Here is a 25,080-nt window from a genome sequence, read left to right as displayed (position 1 = left end):
CCTGAAACCGCCTGAAGCTGGGGCTGGATGCAAACATTGTTGCGCCAGCCTTCTGACCCCAAGGTTTTGGCCTGCAAAAGAGGAAGAAAAGGCCCCCAAAAGTGCTGCCACTGCCTCACCCAAGGCTTTCACATCCTTCTTCTGCCCAGCAACCCCAAAAACTGCACGGCTTAACTTCGCACAGTGCCAGCACCAGGCTTTTCCTCTGCCATATGTGCTGATTCACAGGATTATCTGCAATGGACCTAAATCTCACTGAGCTCAGGGCTGCAGTCTTCCTCTCTGTTTTCAAGTCCCCCCCAGGTCTCCCCTATTAGCTTTTTTTTTTTTTTTTTTTTTTGCTGCTGAATGCCCCAAGCAAGGCTGCCTGCTTCCCTTCATCAGCTCCCCAAAAGATCTGGGGAGCCAGCAAAGCCACAAATGCAAAATGCAAAGAGCTTGGAGCCATGCTCATGGTAGCAAACACAGCATCACTTATGGTCACCACTCAGGATTCACCTGAAAATGCTCTTATTCCCCAAAATCCTGCTCAGCATCCGTGCCACATTGAACTTTTCCACTTCTAACCCCCAAACCGCAATCTGCAGGGGCCGCAGTGAATTCTCCCTCTTCCCTGCCCTTCGCCTTCTTTTTTCTGCTGCTGTCTGCATCACTAACCTGGGGTGTGCCTGGGCTCGCACGCTGCCCTCACAGCCACCCGTCTGCACCAGCAAGCATGCCTGGAAGGGTAGAGATTTTGCAAAGCCTTCCCTACGAGTTGGAAAAAGAAAGCAGTTGTCGCCAGCACTGAACGGGAGCCGTGCGAGCTCAACATGCCCCAAACACCTTCCCGCAGCCACCGTGCTCTTCCTTATTTTCTAGATCAGCGACTGCTGCAAAAACTTGTGAAGTGATTCAGGGGGCTAATCCAGTTTTAACCTAAATTCATGCAGCGTGGTGTAAAACCAGTATAATCTTTTGTTGCTAAAAAAGCTGTCAAGCGTTCAGTGGAGCTCTTCTTTACGCAAAGGAAAGTCTTGATGCCATATACCACAATGCTCCAGAGGCTAGCATTAATTCCCTTTTCCTACGTTATCAGCAGTTGTAAATATTTATATTTTGGAGCCCCAGAGGCTCTTGTGGGCATGGGGCACTATGAGAGAGCAGCTCTGCTTCTGTAGGTTGCATAGGCTGAAGATGGAAGCTGGATACAGGATCTGGAACAAGGATGCAATGGAGAATGGGATGGCGAAGGGAAGCTGGATTTAGGGTACTGATTTGCTCTCTGAGAGCTATGTCATTTTAAAAAAATCTCCCACTTTTTCTGTAGGGAAGGGGGATTTCCAAGCATTTCCCCATACCGGCACGTGCTTGCTGCTCACTCCTGTGTGCGCGCTGCTGGCACTGCATCGCCCCATTAGCTGCTGTGTGCATTTATTTGCGTTGCTTATGGGAGCCCTCGCTCCCTCCACAACATAGAAAGCTCTTTTTATTTTATTTTTATTTTTATTTTTTTTTGGCAAAACTGCTCCTGCATGGCTTGTTGCTGGAGGGATGTAACGCAGAACTGACTTCTGCCACAACTCCTTCGGATCAAACCAGTTGGGTGCAGAGAGAAACTGCCTCAACCCGGGCTGCGTTTGGACAGACAACTTGTCGAGAGCCAAACAGATTAGCGCTAATTAAAGGCTTTCATACCAGAGCAATTAAAAACAAACCCAAACAAAACCTCAGTGTCTGCTCCCAGTGTTTAGCAACAGGCTGCCCCAGCCAGGACTGCTGCAATGCAGCTCAGCTGTGGGCTTGAGGCTCTAGGCCTTGGGGCTCCCTTGCACAAGATGCTTCCCACAGCTTTCTGCCTCTCTCCCTGCGTCCCACGGGGATGGAACAGCCCCTGGGGCTTTCAGCATGCCCAACCTGCAGAATCTGACTCAAGGAAACAGGTTACAGCAGGTAATACCTTGCAGGATCCATGCCCTGGGGCACTGCTAGGCTTCAGCATCCCATGCCCTGCTGCAGCACAACCACCAGCCTTCTGGAACAGCCACAGGTATGGTTGATCACTACAGACTCATCCAAAAAAACCCAAAGGATAGATGGGGGAAGAGAAAGTGCCAGCTTGGGTGAATTTGTTAAAACAGGCAGGAAAAAAAAATAACCCCACTTTCTTTATAGGCTCTACAGGCAGAGTGGAGAACGTGTTTGTTTTCCTTTCAGCAAGAAGCTGAAGGTTTTGTTTCTACTGAGATTCTTTAAAAAAGGAAATCAAGCACTTAAAGTATCTCAAACACACTCAAATCCTAACAGAGAAAGCTATGAGCTGCTCACCAAAACACTCCCGAGAGGCCGTGCAGCATCTCCACGTGGTGAGCATCAATTCCCCAACACCTTCTACCTGCTCAGTCACTGCAGCAATTCTGTGGTGTTTCCTCCTCGGATGCTGATTATTTTTTCAGCCCAAGTTTCCAAGCACTTTGCCCAACAGGCACAAGATCCATGAAGCTTGCATGCAACTATCTACAAGATTGGGGTTTGCTTATTCTCTGAAACATCTGCTCACTAGATTTTCAGATGAACAGGCACACATCTAAGCAAGTTCCACAGTCATCAGAAGTCCAGGGTCTCAGTGGGTGACCCTATGAAGCCAGTTCCCAAAGTTACCACCCTCTTTCTTAATTTCTTTTTTGTTGTTTGAGAACAAGTACCTGATAATCCTGGCTGAAACAGAGCAATGTTCAAGAGCATTGAACGCTGCACAATCTAGGTCTGTTAATTAGATATTGTGCTGACAAACCAACCCCAGGTTTTATCTGATGTCCTAGCCCAGCACTTTACTGTAACACTCAAAACAGTAACCAGGAGAACAGAGTTTACTACCTGCTCGAGGAGACCAAAAGGACAACGTGTCCTCCTGGCACATTGCACAGGCTGGAAACTTTATCCACATGTACCACAGACTTGTAAGACAACAAGTTGTGTTGTGTTTTTTTTTTTCTTTTTTTTTTTTTTTCCCTCTGCCTGATTTCCTAACTATAATTTTGTCTCAAGCTTTCACTTTTATGTAAAAAACAAGCAAAAAAGCCCACCAAAAATCTTGGAGCACGGTAGGAAACGGAGAGTGCAACATACTGGAGTAAGAAGGAATAAAACAAGTTATGAAGCACTTTGCTGATGAACTCAACACAAGCCAAGGACTTCCACTAATGCATAGAAACTGGTATCACGCTGTGGTTCCGAGGCCAAGACATTCAGAACATAGCTGTGCTACACAAAGTCACATAGGGTACGGAAAGGAACTAGAGTCCTGCTCAGAGGGGGCACCTGGGGATGGCCCTGCCCTGGCAAGAGGATTTAGGAACCCCCTACCCCACAACCTTTGCTATGCACAACCATGCCTTGCCAGGTCCCCACAAGCTGCACGCAGAAGTTTGTAGGAGGCCACCTACTTCCCTTTGGGTAGAAATCACTCCCACGACCAGCGGGAGGTGTTCCATGAACTGGTTTGGGGGAAAGAGCCCTGAAGTGACCTCCCCACCTCCATCTATGTATCATCCCATGGGCTTCCACGTTCAGAAGCAGCCCAATCCACCACCTTCAGGAACTTCTCCAGAAGACCACTGAATTACAGCCAAAAAAAACCACCAAAAAACAACAGACACCAACAGCTAGGGCAGGAGGTAGCCAAAATAGCCTGGAAAGATCACCAATGTTGGTTTCTGATCTGCTCTCCCAAAAAGACAGACCCAGCCAAGACGCTGCTGCTACAGGATATTCTACATGCATTATTTATTCTCCAAAATTATGGGAAAGGCTGTTTTAATGCCAGAGCTGCTGCAGAAAGGCAACAGTTCTGGAAGAGAGCACATGTGGACCCTTCAACCTCTGCAGAGGATATGGCTGTCCCCATGACACCACTCACCACCACAGAGGAAGCAACCCTGTGCTCCACAGTGGCAACATTCAGAGCTTGAGGATGCTTAGCTCTTCCCATAAAGTCCTGAGGATTCAGTAATGGCCTTTATGAGTGAGTCTAAAGGGGGATGCTGCTTCCCCAGCACAAGGACTCAAGTACCAGGTCCTCCTGGTGACCTTCAAAGATACACCCAAACCACCTCCTGGTGACCTTCAAAGACACACACAAACCACAATGCATGCGACTCTAAAGCTGGCCAAAATTTAGAAAAAGCTTGCTCAAAAGCTTGACAAAGCTCTGCTGAAAAGCAGCACACAGCTTAAACATAAGCCCTTGAGGAGCTCCAAGGAGAAACAGAGGTCCAGCTACTTGGCTTTCAGCTAAGCTAGAGACCACAGCTGAGTCCCAAGCACCCACCATGGCAAATCAAGGCACGCAATGCATAGGAGAAGCCAGCGCAAAGCCCAGCCTGGCATTACCGACGTGGTGTCCTCCATCAAGCCTCTGATCTTCTCCACCACGTCGTTGCGGCGGTGCTGGCGGAGGGCGCTGATGAGCTGGGCCAGGCTGGCCTCGGGCCCGCGGATGGTCCAGTGCTGCAAGGCGGCGTAGGCGCGCTCGTGGTCGGCCGCGTAGCCGTTGGAGAAGGCGGCCACCTCGCGCTCGCTGGCGTTGCAAAGGAACTGGTAGATGTCCTTCCACTGGCTCCCCACCTGGGCTGCCACCAGCTTCAGGATGTCAATGCCTGTGGGGTACAAAAGCCACAGGTGAGACACGGGGGGCTGGGAGGCTCAGAGACTCACAACGTTGCACACCTAAGCTATAGAAAAGGTTTTCCCACCTCAATCCTAAACAGGCATACTTTTATTTTTGTTTAATAATAATTTAAAAAATCCTCGTTTAAAATAATAAATTATTATTTTTTAAAAAATAGTATTATTTTAAGACCTTGGCAAGAGGGAACAGCTTATGAGCCTGGGGTGCAAGGAGCTTTTCAGACAAGCAGTACCCATAACATGTTCAAACACACTTCATAGAATCACCAACTCATAGAATCATCAAATCACAGAATCAATAAGGTTGGAAAAGACCTCCAAGAGCACCTGGTCCAACCATACCACTACCACCAATGTCGCCCACCAAATCATGCCCCTGAGCACCACGTCCAACCTTTCCTTGAACACCCCCAGGGATGGTGACTCCACCACCTCCCTGGGCAGCCTGTTCTAAGGCCTGACCACCCTCTCCATGAAGAAATTCTTCCTGTACCTCCCCTGGTACAACCTGAGGCCATTTCCTCCCATCCTATCACTTGTCACCTGAGAAAGGAGACCAACACCTTCCTTGCTGCAGCCTCCTCAGGTAGCTGTAGAGAGCCATGAGGTCTCCTCTCAGCCTCTTCCCCAGACTAAACCCCAATACCCTCAGTCGCTCCTCGTAACTCTTGTTTTTCTACTCCCTTTGAAGAGTAAGAAGATTAGGATTTTCCCCAGAAAAGCTCTTGAGACGCATCAGTTCAAGAAGGGGAGAATTTCCTCCCTTTAGCTTCAGGAACAACACAAACGACACTCCTTGCCTCGGCGGTCAGGCAATACAGCTTCAAACAAAGCCCTTCCTCTGCCCTAAGAGCTCACACGGTCTGCTTTCATCCAGCTGAACACCACCTTGTTCAGAACAGCCCCGCAAAGGGGCAGCTTCGAAGATCTACAAGAAGAAACTCACTTTTTCCACAAAGTTACCACACCTCGGGAACCCCCGGAGCCAGCGCTCCTCCACGGCTACGCACACCACTTCCCCTTCCAGCTGCAGCCACAACGTCTCTGTCAGCAGCAACAGCTGCCTAGGGGAATACTAGAAGCTAGAGCTTCTAGGGGGAAGCTAGAACCAGGGTCTTTCCTGCTGGAGTAAAATTTAGCAATTTTTAAAGCACTTTAGCCCCAAATCTCCAAAGTGCACCCCAAGGTCTCAGCCCTGATATAGCTGAATATGTATTATATGGCTAAATATACATTATATAGCCTGATACAGATATTTTTGACCAACCCCCCCCTTCTCTCTGTTAAAGCAGGCTTATCAACACCTGCCATATCAAGACACCAGTTGTTACTTTCGAGCTAGATGAGCATGTGGAATTTTCCAGCAGCCACCACCCTGCTGCGCTCAGAGTATCCAAAACCAGCATTCGACCCCCTCTGCAGCAAAAACCCCAAAAGCCAGACTTTTACAAGTCTCTGCCCTCCTCCCACCACAATCCCGATCCCTTCCTTCCCCAGATTTAAGAGAGCGACCTGGTGATGGGCTGGGGGCTGCAGCCCTGACTCCGTTTCTCCTCTTCCCCCCCCCCCCCCGGCAGGGTTTGCCCCAGATTGCTGCTGGAAGGTGGTTTCCAAAAATACGCGTGCAATTTTTTCGTCGTAGCTGTGTGACTGCTGGGCTTTCTCCTCACACAAAACCTCAGCCCACCAGCCCAGCTGGGGTAGGTTTGGTGGAGAGGGAAGGAAAAAATAATAGAAAAAAATAGGGGGAAAGGGGAGAAAGCCTTCCTTGTTATTCAAAATAATCTCAAGACAAAAGCAATGTTCCCCAGCATTAAAGAACAAAAAAACGGCTGCCAACGCACTATTGTGCTTTATGATGGGGCTAATTATCCAAGGCACATAAAAAAATGTTATTACCCATAAAATCTCAGCATGTGGCCACCAGCAGCCGTAGCAGGCGTTTGGTCTGGTGTTGTTGCGTGAGCGGCTGCGGGAGGCAAGGAGCCGTCCGCCCTCTGTTCAAGTCAACACAGGTCACCTGCGTGCTTCCCAGAAAATCCCAAATTCCTCACCCTCGATGCCTGTGCATGCCTGCAAGCCTTCTGTATGGCACAATAGCCGCACGCACCCCCAGTGGTGCCAGCAACCAAGCCCTGTGCCTTCAGGCATTATGGAGCGGGGCTGGGAAGCAGCGCGAAAGCAAAGTGGGGTTTGGGGCTGAATCTTTTAAAGCAGCAAACCCAAGAGCTTCTGGGATAAAAGCAGCAAGGCAACTCAATTTCGCCAGTGAACCCAACGGAAAAAAGGAGTTTAGCTGGAACATGAGGGTAGGGAAAGGTCTGCAAAACCTGTGCACCAGGATAGAGGTGGCAATGCAAAAAGGGACGAGCAGGGCTGGTGCTGCTCATGTAGGGTCCCTGTGGCACACTGCCCGACGGTAGGCAGCATTAAAATGCAATTGCTGTTTTACAACCCGTGCAGTGCACCGAGACTTCCCAGGAAAGGAAAGAACCCCGTATCAACTGCTCCCACCTACGCACTCAGCGCTGATAAATCCCAGCCTTTACAGCCACTGCGGCGGGGAGGAAAGTTTTCAGCCAGCCGAAACTTGATTTGCACTGGTTTTACACGGCATCTTGTCCGGATGTTCCCCAACGAGATTTACAGCACCAAGCATAAACGCACCTCCTGACATTTTCCAGTTTGGTGTATTTAATCTCCCAGTTCAATAAAGTGGCCCCACAAACATGTTTGTATCTCCTGGCAGTGATATCCCAGGGCACCAGAACGCACTGCGCAGCGGAGAACCTAATGGCGTGTAATAATCTTTAGAGAACAAATGTTCCATTAAAAATGAATTTGGAAATTTCTACCTTAATACTATAAGAACCTTAAACTCATTTTCTTGCAACTATTAAATGAATTTAAGCCCCATATGCTCGCTACATCCACTACAATATTGTGCAAACAAAACCCCGAAGAGATATGGAAGAGACAGACTTCAGCACAGATTTGGCTCGAGTCAGTTAGAAAGCCATTTACTCCCTCTGTTATGAAAAATAAGATTACACCCAGTACATGACAAGTTGCTGCTGCATGCTGCCAACTATTACTGCTCCAGCCATTTACAGTAACTTAATTCAGTTGTTCAAAACTAAAATAAAATGTTAATGCTTCTAATAAGCTTACAGTCCTATTACTTCCATATTTCCAGGACCCTTATGGAGTCACTCCTTGGAGCACTAATAGGGCCAGAGCTTCCCAATGGGATAGGATGGGATGGTACCCACCTGGATGCAACATGTGTTTCTCATTTCACCTGCATGAAATCTGTGCTCTCCTGTCCTACCAGCAGCATGGCACAAGAAACCTCAGATCCTCCCCACCTGCCGACCACGTTCATCCACGTGCTGAAGCTGGAGGCAGTCATTGAAGCCCTTCAGAGCTGAGTAATCCCACGTAAAATGGTTGAGCTTAGAAGGAGCAGAGCTTTAACCCATCCATTTCATACTCCCCATGGTCACAACCACATGGACATGATATAGAGCTGTTCTGAGCTCGTGGATAATGGAGAACAGCCTGAGGAGCCCTCCCTCCTGCAGGAGGCCCTGTGGTCGCATCTCAGGAGGCTTGCGGCCAGGATATCGATGCACGTCCTGTTCACCCATCCAAACATCATGGTGAGCTTCTCCGTGGAAACACCCAGTATTTTAATGCCAAAACCACCCTGACTTGCTACCTGAGGCAAAGCTTTTCAAAGAAAGCCAACCTTACTAGTTATTTTTTAACATTAAGACAAAAGCAGATTTGCTGTAGACATTAATGAATTATGTTTAAACACAGTGTTTAATTCATCTGCCAGGAAACCGCATGGGTATTGCTCCCTAGAAGAGAGCTGCAGTGCAGAAGTAAAGGATCCTGGCAAAGGGATGGCTGATCTGAAGTGCCTTTGGGGTTGCCTCAAGTGTGCTGACACAGGATGGCACCTCTGTGAGCCCAAAGGAAATGTCGGGGTGCGGATAGAATGGTCGTGGCTTGACCATAGCCACCAGGCACCCAGCACGACAGCCTGGAGCAAGACCCAGAGACAGCTCAGACCTGCCCAGGGGCTCACTTGTTCGCTGCCAGGTCTATTTGTGCAGATCCAGCCTAGCAGGATATGGCCCACAGCCGAGCTCAGCAAGTGTACAGGTAAACACCATGCCCGAGGGTGTGCATACGCATGCAGGAACTGCTGTGGCAGCTCCGCATCCTGCCTCCAGCTCATCTCCACCCAATCTTTCACACAAATGAAAAAAATAAATATAAATAAGATATACCAAAAAACACACGTAAAACAAACAAATATATATATATACACATAAATATAAACAGGTTGCCCAGAGAAGCGGTGGATGCCCCATCCCTGGAGGTGTTCAAGGCCAGGTTGGATGGGGCACTGGGTGACCTGATCTAGTGGGTGGTGTCCCCATCCATGGCAGGGGGTTGGAACTGGATGGCCTTTAAGGTCCCTTCCAGCCCAAGCTATTCTATAATTCTGTGATAAATGCTGTTTCGCCCACGACCTGACTTTCAGTTGCTTATTTTGAATCAGATTCAGCGTTTTTCCCCCCTGCATTTCCATCTCCTCTGCACATCTCATGCCTCTCTGTGGTTCACAGTTCAGCTGCTGCCTTTCATAAAAGCCACCAAGATAGCCAAAAAAGCACACGGAACTTTCATATGCTTTCATAGCCCTCTTGAGCTTGTATCGGACAAATCTCCCTCATCTTCTGTAGCGCAGCTGTTTCCAGGTTGGCAACAAACCCAGTTCTTCCATGACTGTTCAATCTCAGACCATGCAAGAAGCCTTCAAGAGACCACTGTCCTGCCATCGCTGGCTGACATCTGCCAACAAATTCAATTGGAGTTGAAGGGGTACCCTGCCAGAAGGCCGCACCCATCTACCCAAGAGCACACGGAGAAGTCTAACCACAACCTAACCACAGTGAAACTTCGGTTCCTTCCCCCTCCCCACCCTCTCATGAGCAAAAAGCTGCCATCATTTTCATTTTCAGAGCTCAAGGCAAGTGTGATTTGGTATTCTTCAGGAGAGCTTTGGCTGGGAAACTGCTGCCTTTAAGGGAAAATCTCATGCTCAGGTCTACGGAGCCCTCCTAAGCCCTTCTGATGTCCCTCTAATAACGAAGGAGAAGGGGGTTAACGCATCAGCTGTGTTCGTTAAATGAATAGGGAGGGAAGCCGAGGAGATCCTCCACCACCTACAGCACGTGGTCTTACCTAGAGAGATGCCTGTGGTCCTCAGGCCAGCTTCATTTATTTGGATTTTGGGAGAGACTGAGCTCCATGAGCAGGGACCGAGCCAACCAGTGGGCAGTGCAGCTCTGATATTAATGGCCCTACCCACCCAACAAGCAGGCTAACAGCTTGATTATTAACAAAACCCAGCCCTCCTGTAAGGAAACCTTTGAAAAAAATCATCTCTTCTCTACCAGAAAGGTGACAGTGGCAAGAAAAAGAAAGCCCTGCATGGCAAGGGTTGCCCTTGTACCACCTTCTCCTTCTCCACTCGCCATTTTTTGAGCACATGGTGGCACATCGAGTGATGAATCCTGTGTCAGGCTGACAGATTTTGACATTTGCACATATCTCAAGGATGGAGGAGCATCACGGGCGGGCAGCAGAGCCAAAACGTGCGCGAGCCAGGCAGGAGAACGGCTCTGATGCAGCCCAATGCTTAGATAAAAGCTTTGCATCGCTGCTAGCCCAGCTCTGCTCCTGAGCTCATCCCACCTACCTCCTTCAAATATCTTCCTGACTCATGCGGAACACAGCCCCAGCAGCCTATTTTTACCTCCAAAAAGACGCCGAGAGCCTGCGAGTCAGCCAGGAGGCAGCACATCCAAATCCCAGCTGTCCACAGCTTGGGCTTGAAATCCCCAGACTCGGATTGATGCAAAGACCTTCCCCAAAATAAGGAATTTTCACCACCCTCCCCAAAACAGGGGGAGTTACTGGAAGATCAATCTTCTTACCACAAATCCCAATCCTAAATAAGTTTCGGAAAACTTGCATGTGAACAAGACATGCGGAAAGGACACTTTTATGAGGACTTCTGAGCAATGTGCTGGTTTTTCCCATGGTCGGTGTTGGTATCAGATCCTCTGAGGAGCCAGTGATTCACATCCTCAGCGAGCACCGTTTGGGCAGCAAACCACTAACCATATTCTATTTTTTTATTCTTTTTTATTTTTTTTTCCAAACCAAAAATCTTGCAGGGCAGGAAATGGACTCCTGACAAACACTTCCCACACCCTCTCTGGAAACTAGCTCCACCAAGACAGTCGAGGAAGGCTTGTGATCATCTGTGGGAGGTTACAGATGTGTTCAGACTGGGGAACTAGAGGGTCAACACTGGGCAGGAGCATTAAGGCTCTCCATCACACCTTTGGAACCAGCACCAGCCTTGGTCCTGACCCCCTGAGACCTGCACAACCTGCCCACCTCCGTGGCAAGGTCTCCCTGCACATCTCTTCTCGACCTCCATCTGCCTGGGATGCTGCAGAGAAATGCGGCCAGGCAGAGCTGCTCTTCCTTTGGTTAAAAAGGGAACGGTCAGTTAAAAAGGGAACGGTCAGTGTAAGCATTCCACATAATTATTACATTTTAAACAGCTTTTGCAGAGTTAATCTTCATTATAACTCCCTTGGACAGGCAGGTAACCCTGAGCAAGCACACTGCTGCAGCCAGAGTCATAAATACCCAGACACACAGATGCCAGCCTGAGGATTAAATTCCCCTGCTGATTTTTTATCCCTCCCTCCCCCCCGAGATGAAGCCCTGGCAAGCGGGGAAAGTCCGCCTCATTACTTGACAAGTTATGTGCTAGGGCCTTACAGAGGTGAGAAATCACAGCTCTCCCCACACAGAAGCTGGTACACGGTTTTCTGAAAAAAAAAAAGTCTCACGTGTGGTTTTTTTGCAAGAAAAGCTGAATTTCTGTGCCATTAACACTCAGCCGTGCCTTAATGGGCAGGCACAAATCCCCATTCTTCATACTCCTTATTAAAATATCCAGGATTTTGACCTTTTTTATTTTTGAAGTATTTTTTTGAGCAGATTTTGAAGCAAACGGACCATCTTCTGGGGCAGCCCTGCGCACAATGCAGACAGATGGCTGGTGTAGCAGCGTGCATTAGAAGTGATCAAGCACCCATCTCCTGGCCTGCTAATGCAATAAGACTCAGGAGCAAGACATAATAAACCCACCCCTGATTAGGTTTCCCTCTAAGCAGAACAGCGGTCGCTCTCCCTCATTTGTGTTTTCCACAGCTCCCTTTCACCACCAAGCTGTGGTCAGCCCCAAAAAGGTCAGTTTGGGGGCAAACCTGAGCCAAGTCGAAAAGCTGAGTGGTTTGAGGAACACTGATTCAAACTCATCAGGTATCACCCCAAGGCTCCCATGGCAGAGCTCTGTGTTGCTGGAGTTAAAGGGCTGCTTTATCCCACCCTGACACAGAGCATCCCACCTTCATGGGGGCAGGACATGCAGGGCTCTGTGCATCCCAGTGATGGAGCATCCCCACAGTGTTTTCATTTCATTTACTTCGGATTTCATAGAATCATTCAGGTTCAAAAAGCCCTCCAAGATCACCTGGTCCAACCATCCCCCTACCACCAATGTCACCCACTGAACCATGTCCCCAGGCACCACGTCCAACCTCTCCTTGAACACCCCCAGGGACGGTGACTCCACCACCTCCCTGGGCAGCCTGTTCCAACATTTTACAGCTCAGAGGTACCCACAGCACCCATATTCCTCTGGGTGCCTGGCTCATCCCTGCCCTATCCATTTCTCAAGCTCCCTTTCTCTGGGTCTCGTTTTGAAGAGGACAGGATGACATTCAAGGGCCAGACACCTGCAGATACCAGAGGAAGGACAGCTTTAAAAAACAGGAAACCCTTCTGCCTCTCCATTTTGGCAGGCAGAGGGACATTAATCCCTCAGCCCTGCCAGAGGCACGTTTGCACCCAGGCGCAGAGCGGCTCCTCGATCAATAAATTGTTGGCAGCAACAGGCACATCTGCCCCTGGGAAATGCTGCTGGCCATCTCAGCCCTCGCTGCGGTCCTTGAGGTCACAGTGTGAGACTGATTGAACTTCTACACCCCTCCCCAGGCTCTGCAGATGTGCAAAAGGAGAAGCAATGCAGTCCCTGGTCTGCTGGCAGCAGAACATCCCAAAAACCAAGACCCCACACCCCGATGCTCCTCACCTCCCCAGCATCACCTCTCTGCTCCCTGCTCTGCATTCAGACGGGACCAGGACCCAGAGCCGTTTCCAGCAAGGGCTCTTCTACCTGCAGCCAAGCCTCAGCCCCAGCCCTGCTGCAAACAGCTCTGCAGCTTATTTCTCTTGATTATTTAACCAGAGGCTTCCTGGCTTTGGTCTCGCCACCCACTGCAATAACGTGCAATTACCAGACTTGAAGGAAAAAAGAAAGAAAGGCAAGTGGCATCTCCTGCCAAGCCAGCACTGTCAAGATCTGCTCCTGTCTTTCAGCTCCCAAAATCACCAAATCTTCCCCTTGCCTCTCAGCACGGCTTTTCAGGCAGCTGCTTCTATACACAGGAGGTTTTACCCCAAAAGGCCACTTTTTATGCAGCTCATTTCACTCCCTGCCTTTCACCCACTGCTACTCAAGAGGTGGAAGTCAAAAAGGCAACGCTACCCTGAATTTCTGAAAGGTTACTTCAAACCCATCCTCATGTTCAGTGCAGACTGATGTAATTCTTGGAAACGCCAAAGATTGCAAGAGCCAGGCTTCAATTTCTTATTTTTTACTAAAAATTGAATTCTCTATTTTTACCAAAAGGGCTCCACTCATTCAGTTCCTCACCTTTGGAAACAGCTGAAGACATGGAAGGGGGATGTGCTAAAATAAAGGGACTGTCTAGAAGAAAACGTCTCCAGTAGGCAGGGCTGCTCTTGGTCTTCCAAAAGAAAGTCCCACGAGGTTACATCCACCTCCCTGTACCCACACTAATAATTAACCACCACCACTTTTCTTTGGAAATGTTGGGCAAAATGCCCTTCCCATTGCCACCTGCAGGGCAGAAGAAGTGAGCCAGGTGAAGCAGCCAGAGATCCAACCGCACCATCGGTACTGCTCCTCATTTAGATCCCATCAAATGAGACCTGGAGGCTCTGGGGGAAGCCAAAAAAGCCCCCGCAGTGGGGACAGATAAGGGGACATGCTAGCGGTGCTAGCTCAGGCCAGCAGGCACTGTGATCTCTTCCCAAACCTCCGAGCCATTTAACCCAGTGAGAATCGCTGGCATTTGCTGCCTTAGCTGGAAGGTGTCCATGCTGAGGGCACAGCTCGTTTTAACACCATCCTCCCAAGCCACCTCTAATTTTAGGCATATGCTGTTATTTAAGGCACATATTATGACCAGGGGAAGCTTGGGCAGCAGACACCTGCTCACAGGAGGATAAAGACAAGCAAAATGCCCCCAGTAACAGCCGCTGTCGAGGATTGCAAGCGCATCGCAAATACTTCAGCGATTTGGTACCGAGTGCCATCAGGAACGGGATTTGAGCCACTGCTCCCACTGAGGTCTGTCAAAGCAGCAACAACGTGGGTAGAAATAATTTAACGCTGCAGATCCTGCGTGCGGATGAGTTAATTGCAGTATTACTACAGAAAGACTCTTGCAAAAAATATTAATAAAGACAAATATCACACTCCCACCCCCAAATCCTTCTCTTTCAGGAAGGAGCCTGCCCAAGCAAGATGCTTATGCTCCATCACTGAGCACTGCTAGTGCTGCCCTGATTACTACACCCAGCTGAAAGGGATCAATATTAAAATCTTCAAAAAAATGAAAAAAAGAGGGGGCAAAACCCTTGAGGTTGGCCACCCTGATCCCTCCGGCACCACCGTGCTGCACCTCCCCAAACACAGCTCCTCCGTGCCAAGGTTGGGGCACCCACATCCAAGCACATCTTCCCTTTCAGAGCTTAAAGCTGTTTACTGAAAGGATTACGAGGGAGGAGCTGGAAAACTAGGAGGAAGCAGGGGGGAGACCATGCGCAACTCTTACGTAGGCAATAAATGCCCTGACACCCTGCTGGAGCAACCCTGCTGCTGTACAGGTGGGGAGGTCAAAGGGATTTCCTCTCTGCTACGGCCTTAAGCTCATTTTGGGCTATGTTGACCCTTGTCTGAAATTTTGCTTAAGGAGGCAGCCTGCAAAGCATGGTTTGGGTACAAGGACTGCTCGAGCAGCAGAAAGCTAAGCCGTGGTGCTTCAGCTCTGCAGTATACCTTGGCTGTATGGCCAGCTGTTTAAAAAAATAAAATAAAAAGGTCAATTCTGTTTTACTACGATTCCTCTCATTTCAAGTAAATAAAGTCTTAAAGAGCTAGATCTTTCAACACAAGAAAACAAAGAGCGATTTCTACACCGCCGTGGAGAAGAAAAAATTACATATCCGGCACAGTGGAGCACCACCAAAGAGGAACTAATGAGCAGGGCAGATCCAGCTAAACACAACATGATTTAGGCAACGTCCAAGCTGCCCTTAAAGCAAGACAAAGCATTAATTGGTTTGTGCTCATTCTGCCTTTGCAGCAAGAAGTTCAGCTGAGGACATTTGACGGCAGGAGCAAGCCACAAGGCCACCTGGACAAGCAGGCACCGGCGTGACCACTGGGAGGATTGTGCAAAACCCCACTGGAGCCCTGAGAAATTGGAAATTTCTCACCTCCAGATTGAAGGGGCTGATCAGATACCAGGCCAGATCATTAACCAAGGGCTACTTCTGCAGTTACCTCACCTTGTTTCCCAAGACGGAGAGTGAACTTAGCAAACACGTTATGAATTTGATGCACTAGCTGAATTCAGCTGTTAAAAGATGACAGAGGGAAGAGGAGATGTGTCCTGGGAAGCAAAGGATGAATTACTGGGAAGCAACCCATGAATTACTCCATCCCCCAAAAGGATGATAGGATTTGTGAAGGTGGGGTGTACTGGGTCTGGCTGGGATGTTAACTTTCCCTGCAGCAGCCCATACAGTGCTGCGCTCTGCACTTGGAGCTAGAACAGCAGTGGGATCACACCGGTGTTGTGTCTGCTGCTGAGAAGTGCTGGCACAGCATCAGGACTCTCTCTGACCCTCCTAGGGGGTGGGCAAAAAGTGAGAAAGAAACATCAGCAGGGCAGCTGACCTAACCCAACCAAAGGGATATTCCATACCATATGATGTCACACTCAGCAATAAAAGGTGGAAAAAGGAAGAAGAGGGGAGGGGTGGGCTCTCATTGCGAAAACGTCTGTCCTCCTCCCGAACACCGGCTACGTGCGTTGAGGCCCTGCTTCAAGGACGTGGTCAAGCATCGCTCATTTGTGGGAAGTAGAGAGTAATTTCTTTCCTCTGCACTTCCACATAGCCTTTACTTGTTTTGTTTAGTTATTCCCTTTCCCCCTCCCTCTTCCCCTTTCCCTTTTTTTCCCTTTAGTTGAATTGTTTAATTAATAATAATATTTCCTTAATTATATATATATATATTTTTTTTTTTTTTCCCTCTTTAATTAAATCATCCTTATCTCAACCCGTGAGTTGTTCTTTCCTTTACTTCTTCCCCTCCTCATCTGAGGAGGGGGAGTGAGAGAGCGGTTGTGGTGTTCAACTGCCTAGCACGGTAAAACCACCACATGGGGTTACACCTGAATGGTCTCACACAGCCTCATTGCTCACCACGTATCACCTCATCTTATCTGCACGGCTTCTTTAACCTGACTCATCCTGGGTGAACAAAGAGCCCTGCCCAAAGGGAGCAGATGTAGTGCAGGCATTGCAGGAGGCTTCTGAACCACCAGGTCAGGAGCCACAGCTGGTTCTGCCCAAAGCAGCTGCTTTGCTTCTGCACTGGATCGCTCCCTGAGCTGTACAAACCCAGCCCCTGATCCAGGATGACAGCATTCACCGCCCTGAGAAAAGGCAAGAAAGAGTGAGAAATTCAACCAACCCAAACAAATTGGTAATTAAGGTCTTAGGAGGGAAAAAAAAAAAAAGGAAAGGAGAAAAACTGACTACAGGTTGGTAACAACCTGCCCCTTTTGGTCAATGAACCACAGCTGAGGTAATGGACCTTGGTATTCCCTGAAGCGTGCACAAATACAGATATTTAATAGGTTCTGCAACCCTGCTGCAGATCACTAACCATAGCCCAGGGTCCATGCTTTTGGTACCACTGATTTTAGGGACAAAGAAGTACAGGCCTTACTGGAAAAAAGATGTTGGAACTTGTTGTAAAGGGGAAAAAGAATCTCAAGAAATGGCACCACAGGTATTCAGAAGAGTTAAAAGGAAACTGATAAAAAAGCACAAACAGAAGAGAAGGCACAAAGCTAATTCCATCACGGCCTTATTGGTTCTGTAAATGCATTAATGAAAGCAAACAAAGTGTAGGTCTGTTAATCAGCAGGAAGGAGAGCAGAGTACATAACAAGACGCCCTGCTCAAAGCCTTCCCTGCTTTGTACTTAAGCACCCAGGGATGACTGTCATCAAGAATTGATCTCTCTTAAAACCCTCAAATCTTTTCTTCCCAATCCGTTCTTCGCTTGGGTCCCCTTGTTAAAAGTGCTTTTCTAAAGGTTAACTGGAAAGGGATCTTTAGTTATTCCTTAGTCCTGTCTTCAGGATAAGGGGGCCAATTCTGCCACAGTGGCTGTGCAGAGGTAGAACCTGCTGGGGAGACCACAGCCACTCATTGCTCACGTTTGTGCCACCATTCATTTATCATTGACTTTTATGAGCCCCCATTTAAAGCCGTAACAGTTCATCTTTAACTCTCATTGAGAAGCAGATAGCAAGTTTTTTGCCAAAAGGACAGAAAACACCAAGAAGCAGAACCCCAAGATCCTCCAGCACTGGGAGCTGTGCCCATCCGTGACACGGCCGCTAAGGATAACCTCCCTCGCTCCAGCAAAGGGCTGGAGAAGGAAGCCAGCAGTCAGGATTTCAGGCCAAGAACCTGAAATTGAGGTGCTGTCAACGGGTGGGGGATGACTCAGCCTTGCAGAAACAGAAGGGGTGAGGGAAAAGGACAGAACGAAAGATAATCAGACACATGCCTGAGTCACTGGGAAGATAAGGAGGGAGAGAAACAGGAAAGAGGTGGAAGGGCAGATATTTTTTTTAAAAAAAGTATTCTTTTTTTGAGATTTTCCTAGCAAGGGGTAGGTGGGAAGCAGAAAGAGAAGAGCTGGGGAGAGCAGGTGATGCTCCCTCCATCAATCAGTGCATCAGGAATGGGGAACATGCCAAGGGAACGGGGATGGGGAGAAGCCAAGGATCAGCTGAGAGATGGGATGTGTGCTTGCCCTTTTACCACCGGGCCCAACGTGCCAGAAAAGCAACCCAGCCATGGGGTGGCCCATCCAAAACAGCACAAGATCGGAAAGGGGAGAGGACACCACTCCCTGAAGTGGCTGCTCCAGCCCCCGGCTGGTACTGCTCACCGTGCCCGTTGCAGTAATAGATCCACTTCTCTCTGTTCTGCGTGGGGGTGGTGGACTTTTTCATAATAGCTTTCTCCACAATGGCACTGGGATCTTGCCTCGGCCCTTTCTTCAGAGTCCGTGAGCTCTTCCTGACACTGCAAACCACGATAACTACCAGGACCAGCAGCAGGAAGAGGACAATCATCCAGGGCAAGTGTTCATTGATATCGAAGTGCTGGTGGACGTTCTGTGGCCCTCTCCGGGGCGGCCTGTAGGGCATGCTGGACTTCTCGCCCCCCGCCATCTCCAAGGCCGGCTGCTTCTCCAGAGCTTGGCTGGCGTGCTTGTGCCGGTAGCTCTGTGCCTGGCCGGCAGTGCCGGTGCCCACCAGGCTCCCTCGGGCACCCCCGGTCTCGTTGGCCAAGGTCTGGTTGTAGTCACTCATCGGCCCCGTTGCACCATAGGCCGCGGGTGGAGGAGAGGGAGCCAGGTCGGGAACTGAAGAGTTCAGACCTGCAGGAGGAGAGGAGAGCTCAGTGTCACGGCACTGGGGAGGTGACATGGAGTCACAGCATGGCCTGAAACCCCTCCAAGCATCTGCGCGGCCTGCAGGCCTAAGCCCTGCACCAGGCAGCTAGAGAGGGAAAGCCAGACATTAATTTCACCTCTGTATCAGATTACTACCAAGTCAGGTTTGAGATAAAATCGACCTGGTTAACACCTAGTAGCAACTCCTTAACAAAAAGGAGCTATCAGAAGCACATTGGCAGTCTGTGTTTGACCCAAATTCAGCATTTCTTAGAAAACCTGCAACTTTGGGGCAGTTGGCTTTCTTTCCCTAGCTTTACACTGATATTATTTTTTTTTTATTATATTTTTAGCTTTACACTGATGATGGAAAACTTTTTCATATGTGATTCTAGCCCAAATACTACTAGCTTTACATCCATCAAGGAAAACTTGATATTTGGGCTAGAAACACACAAATCCAGAGGCTTAGTATCTCTCAACCAAGTCTTGTCAAAGGAGCACAAACATTTTATCAGTACTGCCATCAAGCGTGGACGCATCAACTCCAAACCAGGTTTCTGAAGTGACTGAGATAACCCAACTTCATCCTAAGAGCCACTTTCCACTTTTATTGAGTTTTCTTATCAACAAGCAGCTCCTGGTGAGAAGAGGAAGGGTGCTACAGCATGAATTAGAGCCTGCTCTGGAAACTTGGATGTGAAGATCGTGTCTCATCCCAGCTGAGCCAGAGCATGGGTGTAACCATCTGCAATGTGAGAAGCCAAACCGCTCTGACCAGGATACAAACATGGAAAACACTAACTTTTATCTGCTCGTCTACGGTCGATATCAAAGTTCAGGGAACACCCTCCCTTCCTCTCCCAGGGAGACACCAACGTCATATCAGGCTTCTCATTTGTTAGGTCCAAGTAGCCCTGCAGCCTACAACTGTCAGCACCTCCCTGCAACTGCATTTACTGGTTCAAGTGTAAAGGCCATAAGAAATTGCCTTTTGCTGTTAAAATACCCCATTTTGGACACTATTAGGGAGTGCTGTACAGCAGCTCACACAGAACCCCGTAACACCCAGCCATAGCTGAAGCATCTCTGCTAAACCCTGCCCATGGGTTCTCCACCTGGTCTCCTACCCCAGTACAGTCTCCCAACAAGGAGTGTGATACATCATTTACAATTAAGTGAGAGAATGGGGAATTCAAGCTAGTTTTCCCCAACAGTGATAATTAACGGAAGCCTTGGAGGTTAAAGAAAAAATTAGTAGCACAGCTTAGGTGCAGTTTTGGCAATGGACCCCATTCAAGCCAGAATGATACAATGGTACAATGCAGGGCAAAATGTAGCAGGGAAAGCATGGACATAGAGGCAGGAAACCTATCAGGACACCCATCAAACCCATCCAGAGATCCAACAAACACATCAGTGTGGTGGAGAGAAGCTCCCCTCTCCCCTCAGGGCTTTGCTGCCGGCCCCTGCTCAGGTTTGCCACAAACACACCAAGACTTGTGCCAGCACAACACGTGGATGGGGAGAGCAGCTGGGGAACACGATGTCCTCTTAATCCAAACACTAGGACAGCCAGAAGTCCAATCAGGAGAAAAGTCTCGGGGAAAACATTATTAAGTGTGGTTTATTAAGCATGGTTTAACACAAGCAATGGCAACCTGATGTACTCCAGAGCCGTGTCCTGGCCAAAAAAGCAAAAGCACCATCTGCACTCGAGACCAGGTTGCCCTCCAACAGCCTAAAAACAGTCGTGACCGAGGCAGGAATGAGAACTCATGGCCAAAAACACAGCTGTGCTTCAGTGGTGTGCATTACCTTTGGGAAGATGAGCAGTCGGTGGAGCCTTGTAGGTCTCTCCACCCGCTTCTGCGTCCGACGAAGCCAAAGACGTGCTCGGCAGAGACGCTGGAGAACCACAGACGTTGTCGCTTTCCTTTGTCCCTGGCTTGACCACCACCATGTTCTTCCCGAAGCAGTCCGTGTAGGTTTTGCACTTCATCACGCTAGAAGGCACATCAGAAAAAGTACCACGAGGGCATGGCTTGCACCTCACGTCTTCCGTCTCGGTTCCTTTCTTGCGGACGCCCCAGCCGACCGGGCACACCGTGTAAGGGACGCAGGTATCGTTCGTCTGAAACGTACCCGACAGGCAAGTGCACTCGCGGTCGGTCAAGGCAGTACAATGGGTTTTCTCAATCATTGGCAGTTCGCAGGGTTTTCTGCAAGGGTGGCATCGCTCTATGCCGTTCTCGTGCTTCGTAAAAGTCCCGTCCGGACATGGGCTGCACTCCCTTAAGGTGCTCTTTGTGCAGTGCTTGGACACGTAGGTTCCCGCGGGACACTTGTCACAGATCAGCTCCTGGTTGGTGGCACGGTCGAGGTGGCGGTACTTGCCGGCAGAGAGGCTGATGGCATTCTGTTCGGAGGTCAGCTGGGGCTGAGCGCCGGCGCTGCCGAGGAACACGAGCAACTGAAAGACAGAGGCAAAGCGTTAGCACACCCGGTGCCAAATTCCTTCTGGAGAGCCAGCCCGGGACAGGGCCACCGGGGACATCCCAGGGCAGCAGGACCACGGGGGAGGTTTTGCCCTCGCAAGGCTGAGAGGTCCCAGCAGTGCCCAGGCATTTGCCAAGGCGGCAAAAACCACGCAGGTGGTGGCTCTGACCTGCGGGACTTCCTTCCTCTGTGTTAACCTGTGGTTGCTCAGTTATTTGCCTTTTAAAATAAGGCAAAACAGGATGAAATCTGGGCTGGCGCGCGGTACCGGTTGTGTTCTCAGCCCCTCTCACACCTCTGTGCAAGGGTAAGGTTTGCTTCAGGGGCTCTGCTTCAAGCCTCCCACATCCGAATCCACTCGAAACCAGATTTATTTGCAACAGGAGAGGGAAAAACGACGCTAGTCCTAAGCTGTTTCAGGGGCTCCGCTGTAACTTAGTTCCTCATTGCATCAGACACAGGTAAAAGGTCTCACATTTTTACAAACTGAACGCACCCAGCTGGGTTTGGCTAGATGATGGCTACGGATCTGTTCACCTCCACCTATTTCTAGCTCCATGATTTTATTCCCTTCGGTCCTTTGCGTCAGTACCACGGGGCTGCTCCTTCCCCGGGAGAAGCCCTCTCTCTAGCAGGGCCTCCGCTTCCACCTGGGAGACCTCTGGACCACGGAGAAGCATCGGTTAGGCCAGCAGAAATAACGCACGGAGAACAAAAGGCCGCTCAAGAAGAGCTGCCACAAGCTCATCCAGCATGCAAAGCAGCTGGAAACGCATTTCCAAACAGCAGCAGGCTGAGTTCAGAGGGAAGAGGACTGAGCTACCGTTACAGCGGGTTTCCAAAGGTGATTTCTTACGCTGAGGTGGGAAGACCACCAACCCTAACGCTTTACAACCGAGCAGCAGGGGACATAAATCACCTTGCTAGGCTACGTGGGACCTTGCTGTTGCTCTGCTACATATCCTGGGCTATCAGCCAGCAAGAAGATATTTATAATTAAAAAAAAAGAAAAGCCTCCGACAACATGACTCTGCAGAACACACATCGCAGCAGAGCTGCAAGCTGCGCCGCGTCATTTTTGGTGCAGTCTCTTGCTTCCTGGAAAACACATGCTCTGGCAGTGCATTTCTGTTTCACCTGCTAAATAATTTATGGCCGAGGATTTGTACAAAACACTTCAAGTCTTTTTTTTTTTGCCCTCCCTCCTGAAGTGGCAATTACAGAGGCGGCAGCAGCAGACAAGCCTGCAGGAGTTGACAAGGATCCTGCGGTGGCCAGGCCAATTACAGCACGTCAAATTAAAACAACAACAACAAAAAAAGCGAGAGGCTGCTCTGGCAGGCTCTAACGGCTCACCCGATGCATGTCCCACCCCCCCCTACCGCAAGACACGATTTCACGAAGCGCTCGGCTCGCGCTACAGACACCTGCCACCCGTAATCTCCCTGACGCAACCGCGAATTAGCAAACCAGAAGCAACAGGATCCGGCCTCCCCGGGGCTCACCGGTGCCCTACGTGGGGGACACAAGCCCATACCAGACCCCGGGGGGGTGAGGGGGCATCGGGAGGTGCTGGACCGAGGGGGCTCTGGTGCATGTGCAGTGGCAGGGGAAGGCTTTGCAGCCTCGAGCATCCATGCGGGTGTCGTGCTACTGGGATTGGTGCTACTGGTCCCTAAAAATAACCTGCTGCTGGGAGCGTGCGGCTGGCAGCGCTCGCGGCACCACGAGCACCAGCTGGGAGCAGGGGGATGTCTCCACCTGGGAGGATGGCTGCCACTCGGACCCACCACAAGCACCAGAAGAATGGAGCGGGGTCTCCTTAGCTGCTGGATTCCAGTTCATTACTCCAGCAGCAAAGTGTACAGGGCAAGGAAAAAAAAAAAAAAAAAAAAAACACACAAAAAAGCGTCGGTGCAAGATGACCCAGGTACAACCAGATTCCAACGCACCTGGGTTTGGTGCTGCTCCTCACGCCTGCAGAACATCCCCAGCCCAGTGCCCACATCCCTTCCCTGCTGCCCAAACCCCTTCCAGTGCATCGAGGACTTCAGCTGGGGAATGGGTTTAGATGAGGGAGCCCCTGAGCTTGGCTATGAGTCCCGAGCCCCAGAGCTGGCAGCTGGTGCAGCCATGACCCATCTTACTGCCAGCAGCCCGATGATGCAGCCGGCACCTACGCAGCACCGCCATCATCACCCTCTTCAAGCTGCAGCCATACGTCGGGTGGACCCGATGAGCAATTTGCACGGACAATAGTTTGTAGGGAGCTACCCGCCTCCCAACCACACGTACGTGGGATGCGGCAGGGAACAGGCCAGCCCGTGCAGGAGCAATATCTGCTCCTCGGCCCTGCGAGGCTGCCAGCAGAAAGACAGAAAGTTGGCGAGAAAACGAGCATTTGGGTCCGAAACGGAGCGGTCGCGGCCTGGGTTGTGCATGGTGCCGCCCGTTGCTGCCAGCACCGCTGGGGGGGAGCAGGGCACCGGTAAGCTTCGCAGCCATGCAATGCATTCAGCAAAAAAATAAAAAGAATAAAGAAAAAGCAACTAAAGGCAGCTAAACACAGCATATGTGACACTGGTAGAGAGGAGCCGGAGCACAGGCACAGAGCTGTAGGTGAGCAGGGACTGGCAGTGCCGAGCTGATAACCTGGAAACTGTTTCCGAGTGAAAATAACAGAATTTCCTGAATTGCTCGAAATCGCAGCTGGCCCACACTCTCCATGGCAATGCCTCAGCCCAGGTCGGGCTGCACAGCTCCCCTTCCCCGAAGGTCAGCTACACTCTCTGCGGAGCACCTCCGGGAAGGCATTTGCAACACTGGAGGAGGAAAAACAAACAAACAACCCCCCCCAAATGCCAGTAAACAGACCCAGAAGTTTGACGGCAACTTTACAGAGATGAGCAACCCGCCTCCTGCCCTGCGCTCCGTGGACACGATCATGTTACTGACTCCGAAAAAGCCACCTGGGGCGAGGGGCTTGGGGAAGAAGGAAGCAAGTTTTCATTTCTTTAAGGGCGCTGAGTTATTTCAGCTAGCTTGGGGTTTAATGAAACCAAGAGCCTAGGGCTTGGTCGACTCAGCAGCCCCCTTGCCACAGCAGGAGAGTGCAAAGGCGACAGGGGAAAATGCCAAAACAGCAGCACAGGCGCCTGGTCCCCGCAAAGGGGAACTCGGCAGCTCTTCCAGCAGCACACACCAGCCAAGAATCGCTGGCTGCAGCAAGCCCACTAAAGGCAAACGAAGCCCCCACAGCCCCCTGACCACTCGAGATGCACTTAGCAAACACCAATCCAGGCGGCAGCCACGGGAGCATCCCATCCACGACCTTGCCAGCAAACGGGAATTTTGTTCCACAGCTCATCTGGTCGCAGACCCGCACACGTCCAGGTTGAGGATGTGCATGCACGAGCAACGCTTCCCTGCATGTTTGGATCCTTACCTTCATTCTGGGGGCCCACTCCGCTTGTACTTACCCATGTAGTTGGACCCGTTTGATTTTTCCCCGGGGAAAAATCAGGTCCTGGGGGGACCCCGACACCGCCAAAGTTTTGCTTTGCGTTCCAAGGGGCGATGCCACTCCCCGTGCAAGTCTCACCCCGCTGCGGCTGCCCGGCGTTTCCCCGGTCCCCGCAGCAGCTCGCTAGGACCCACCTGGAGCCCAGCAGGAGCGGCCGCGGCGCTGCTTACACAACCGAGCCGCAGCATGGACCCGCCGCCCCAAAAATCCCTCTGTCTCTCTCTGTCCCCGAAATGACAGCGTTTCGCCCCAAAGCGCCGCTTTGCCTAGGTCCTACGTGGGATGGCAAAACGGGGCGGCTGGGGGAGCTCGGCCTCTCTGCCAAAGCAGGGGGGCAATAATAAATAAATAAATAAAGGATGATGGA

The 25,080-nt window shown here is 50.2% G+C and overlaps 1 protein-coding gene across 5 annotated transcripts in view; it reads right to left on the bottom strand.

The window, feature by feature from the left end:
- The window catches only part of LOC118157152 (tumor necrosis factor receptor superfamily member 21-like), a 31,219-nt gene extending 6,303 nt beyond the window's left edge, over window positions 1–24,916 (bottom strand). For 2 of the 5 annotated variants that reach the window (XM_035311406.1, XM_035311410.1), the window contains exons 1-4: window positions 24,848–24,916; window positions 20,510–21,164; window positions 18,182–18,676; window positions 4,372–4,637 (exon numbers count right to left, since the gene is read on the bottom strand). In XM_035311406.1, the coding sequence (XP_035167297.1) occupies window positions 4,372–4,637; window positions 18,182–18,676; window positions 20,510–21,164; window positions 24,848–24,901 (1,470 nt within the window). In that variant the 5' untranslated portion in view covers window positions 24,902–24,916. Of the gene's footprint in view, window positions 1–4,371; window positions 4,638–18,181; window positions 18,677–20,509; window positions 21,165–22,546; window positions 22,571–23,142; window positions 23,182–24,635; window positions 24,657–24,847 lie in introns of those variants that run through there. The other 3 variants (XM_035311409.1, XM_035311407.1, XM_035311408.1) reach the window with 3 other exon arrangements.
- Between the last annotated feature and the right edge of the window lie 164 nt (window positions 24,917–25,080).

This window comes from Oxyura jamaicensis (genome assembly GCF_011077185.1).
Source record: "Oxyura jamaicensis isolate SHBP4307 breed ruddy duck chromosome 3 unlocalized genomic scaffold, BPBGC_Ojam_1.0 oxy3_random_OJ106476, whole genome shotgun sequence".
Taxonomy (NCBI): Eukaryota; Metazoa; Chordata; class Aves; order Anseriformes; family Anatidae; genus Oxyura; species Oxyura jamaicensis.
Note: the sequence above shows the minus strand (reverse complement) of the source record. Positions and strands in the feature narration are given on the sequence as shown.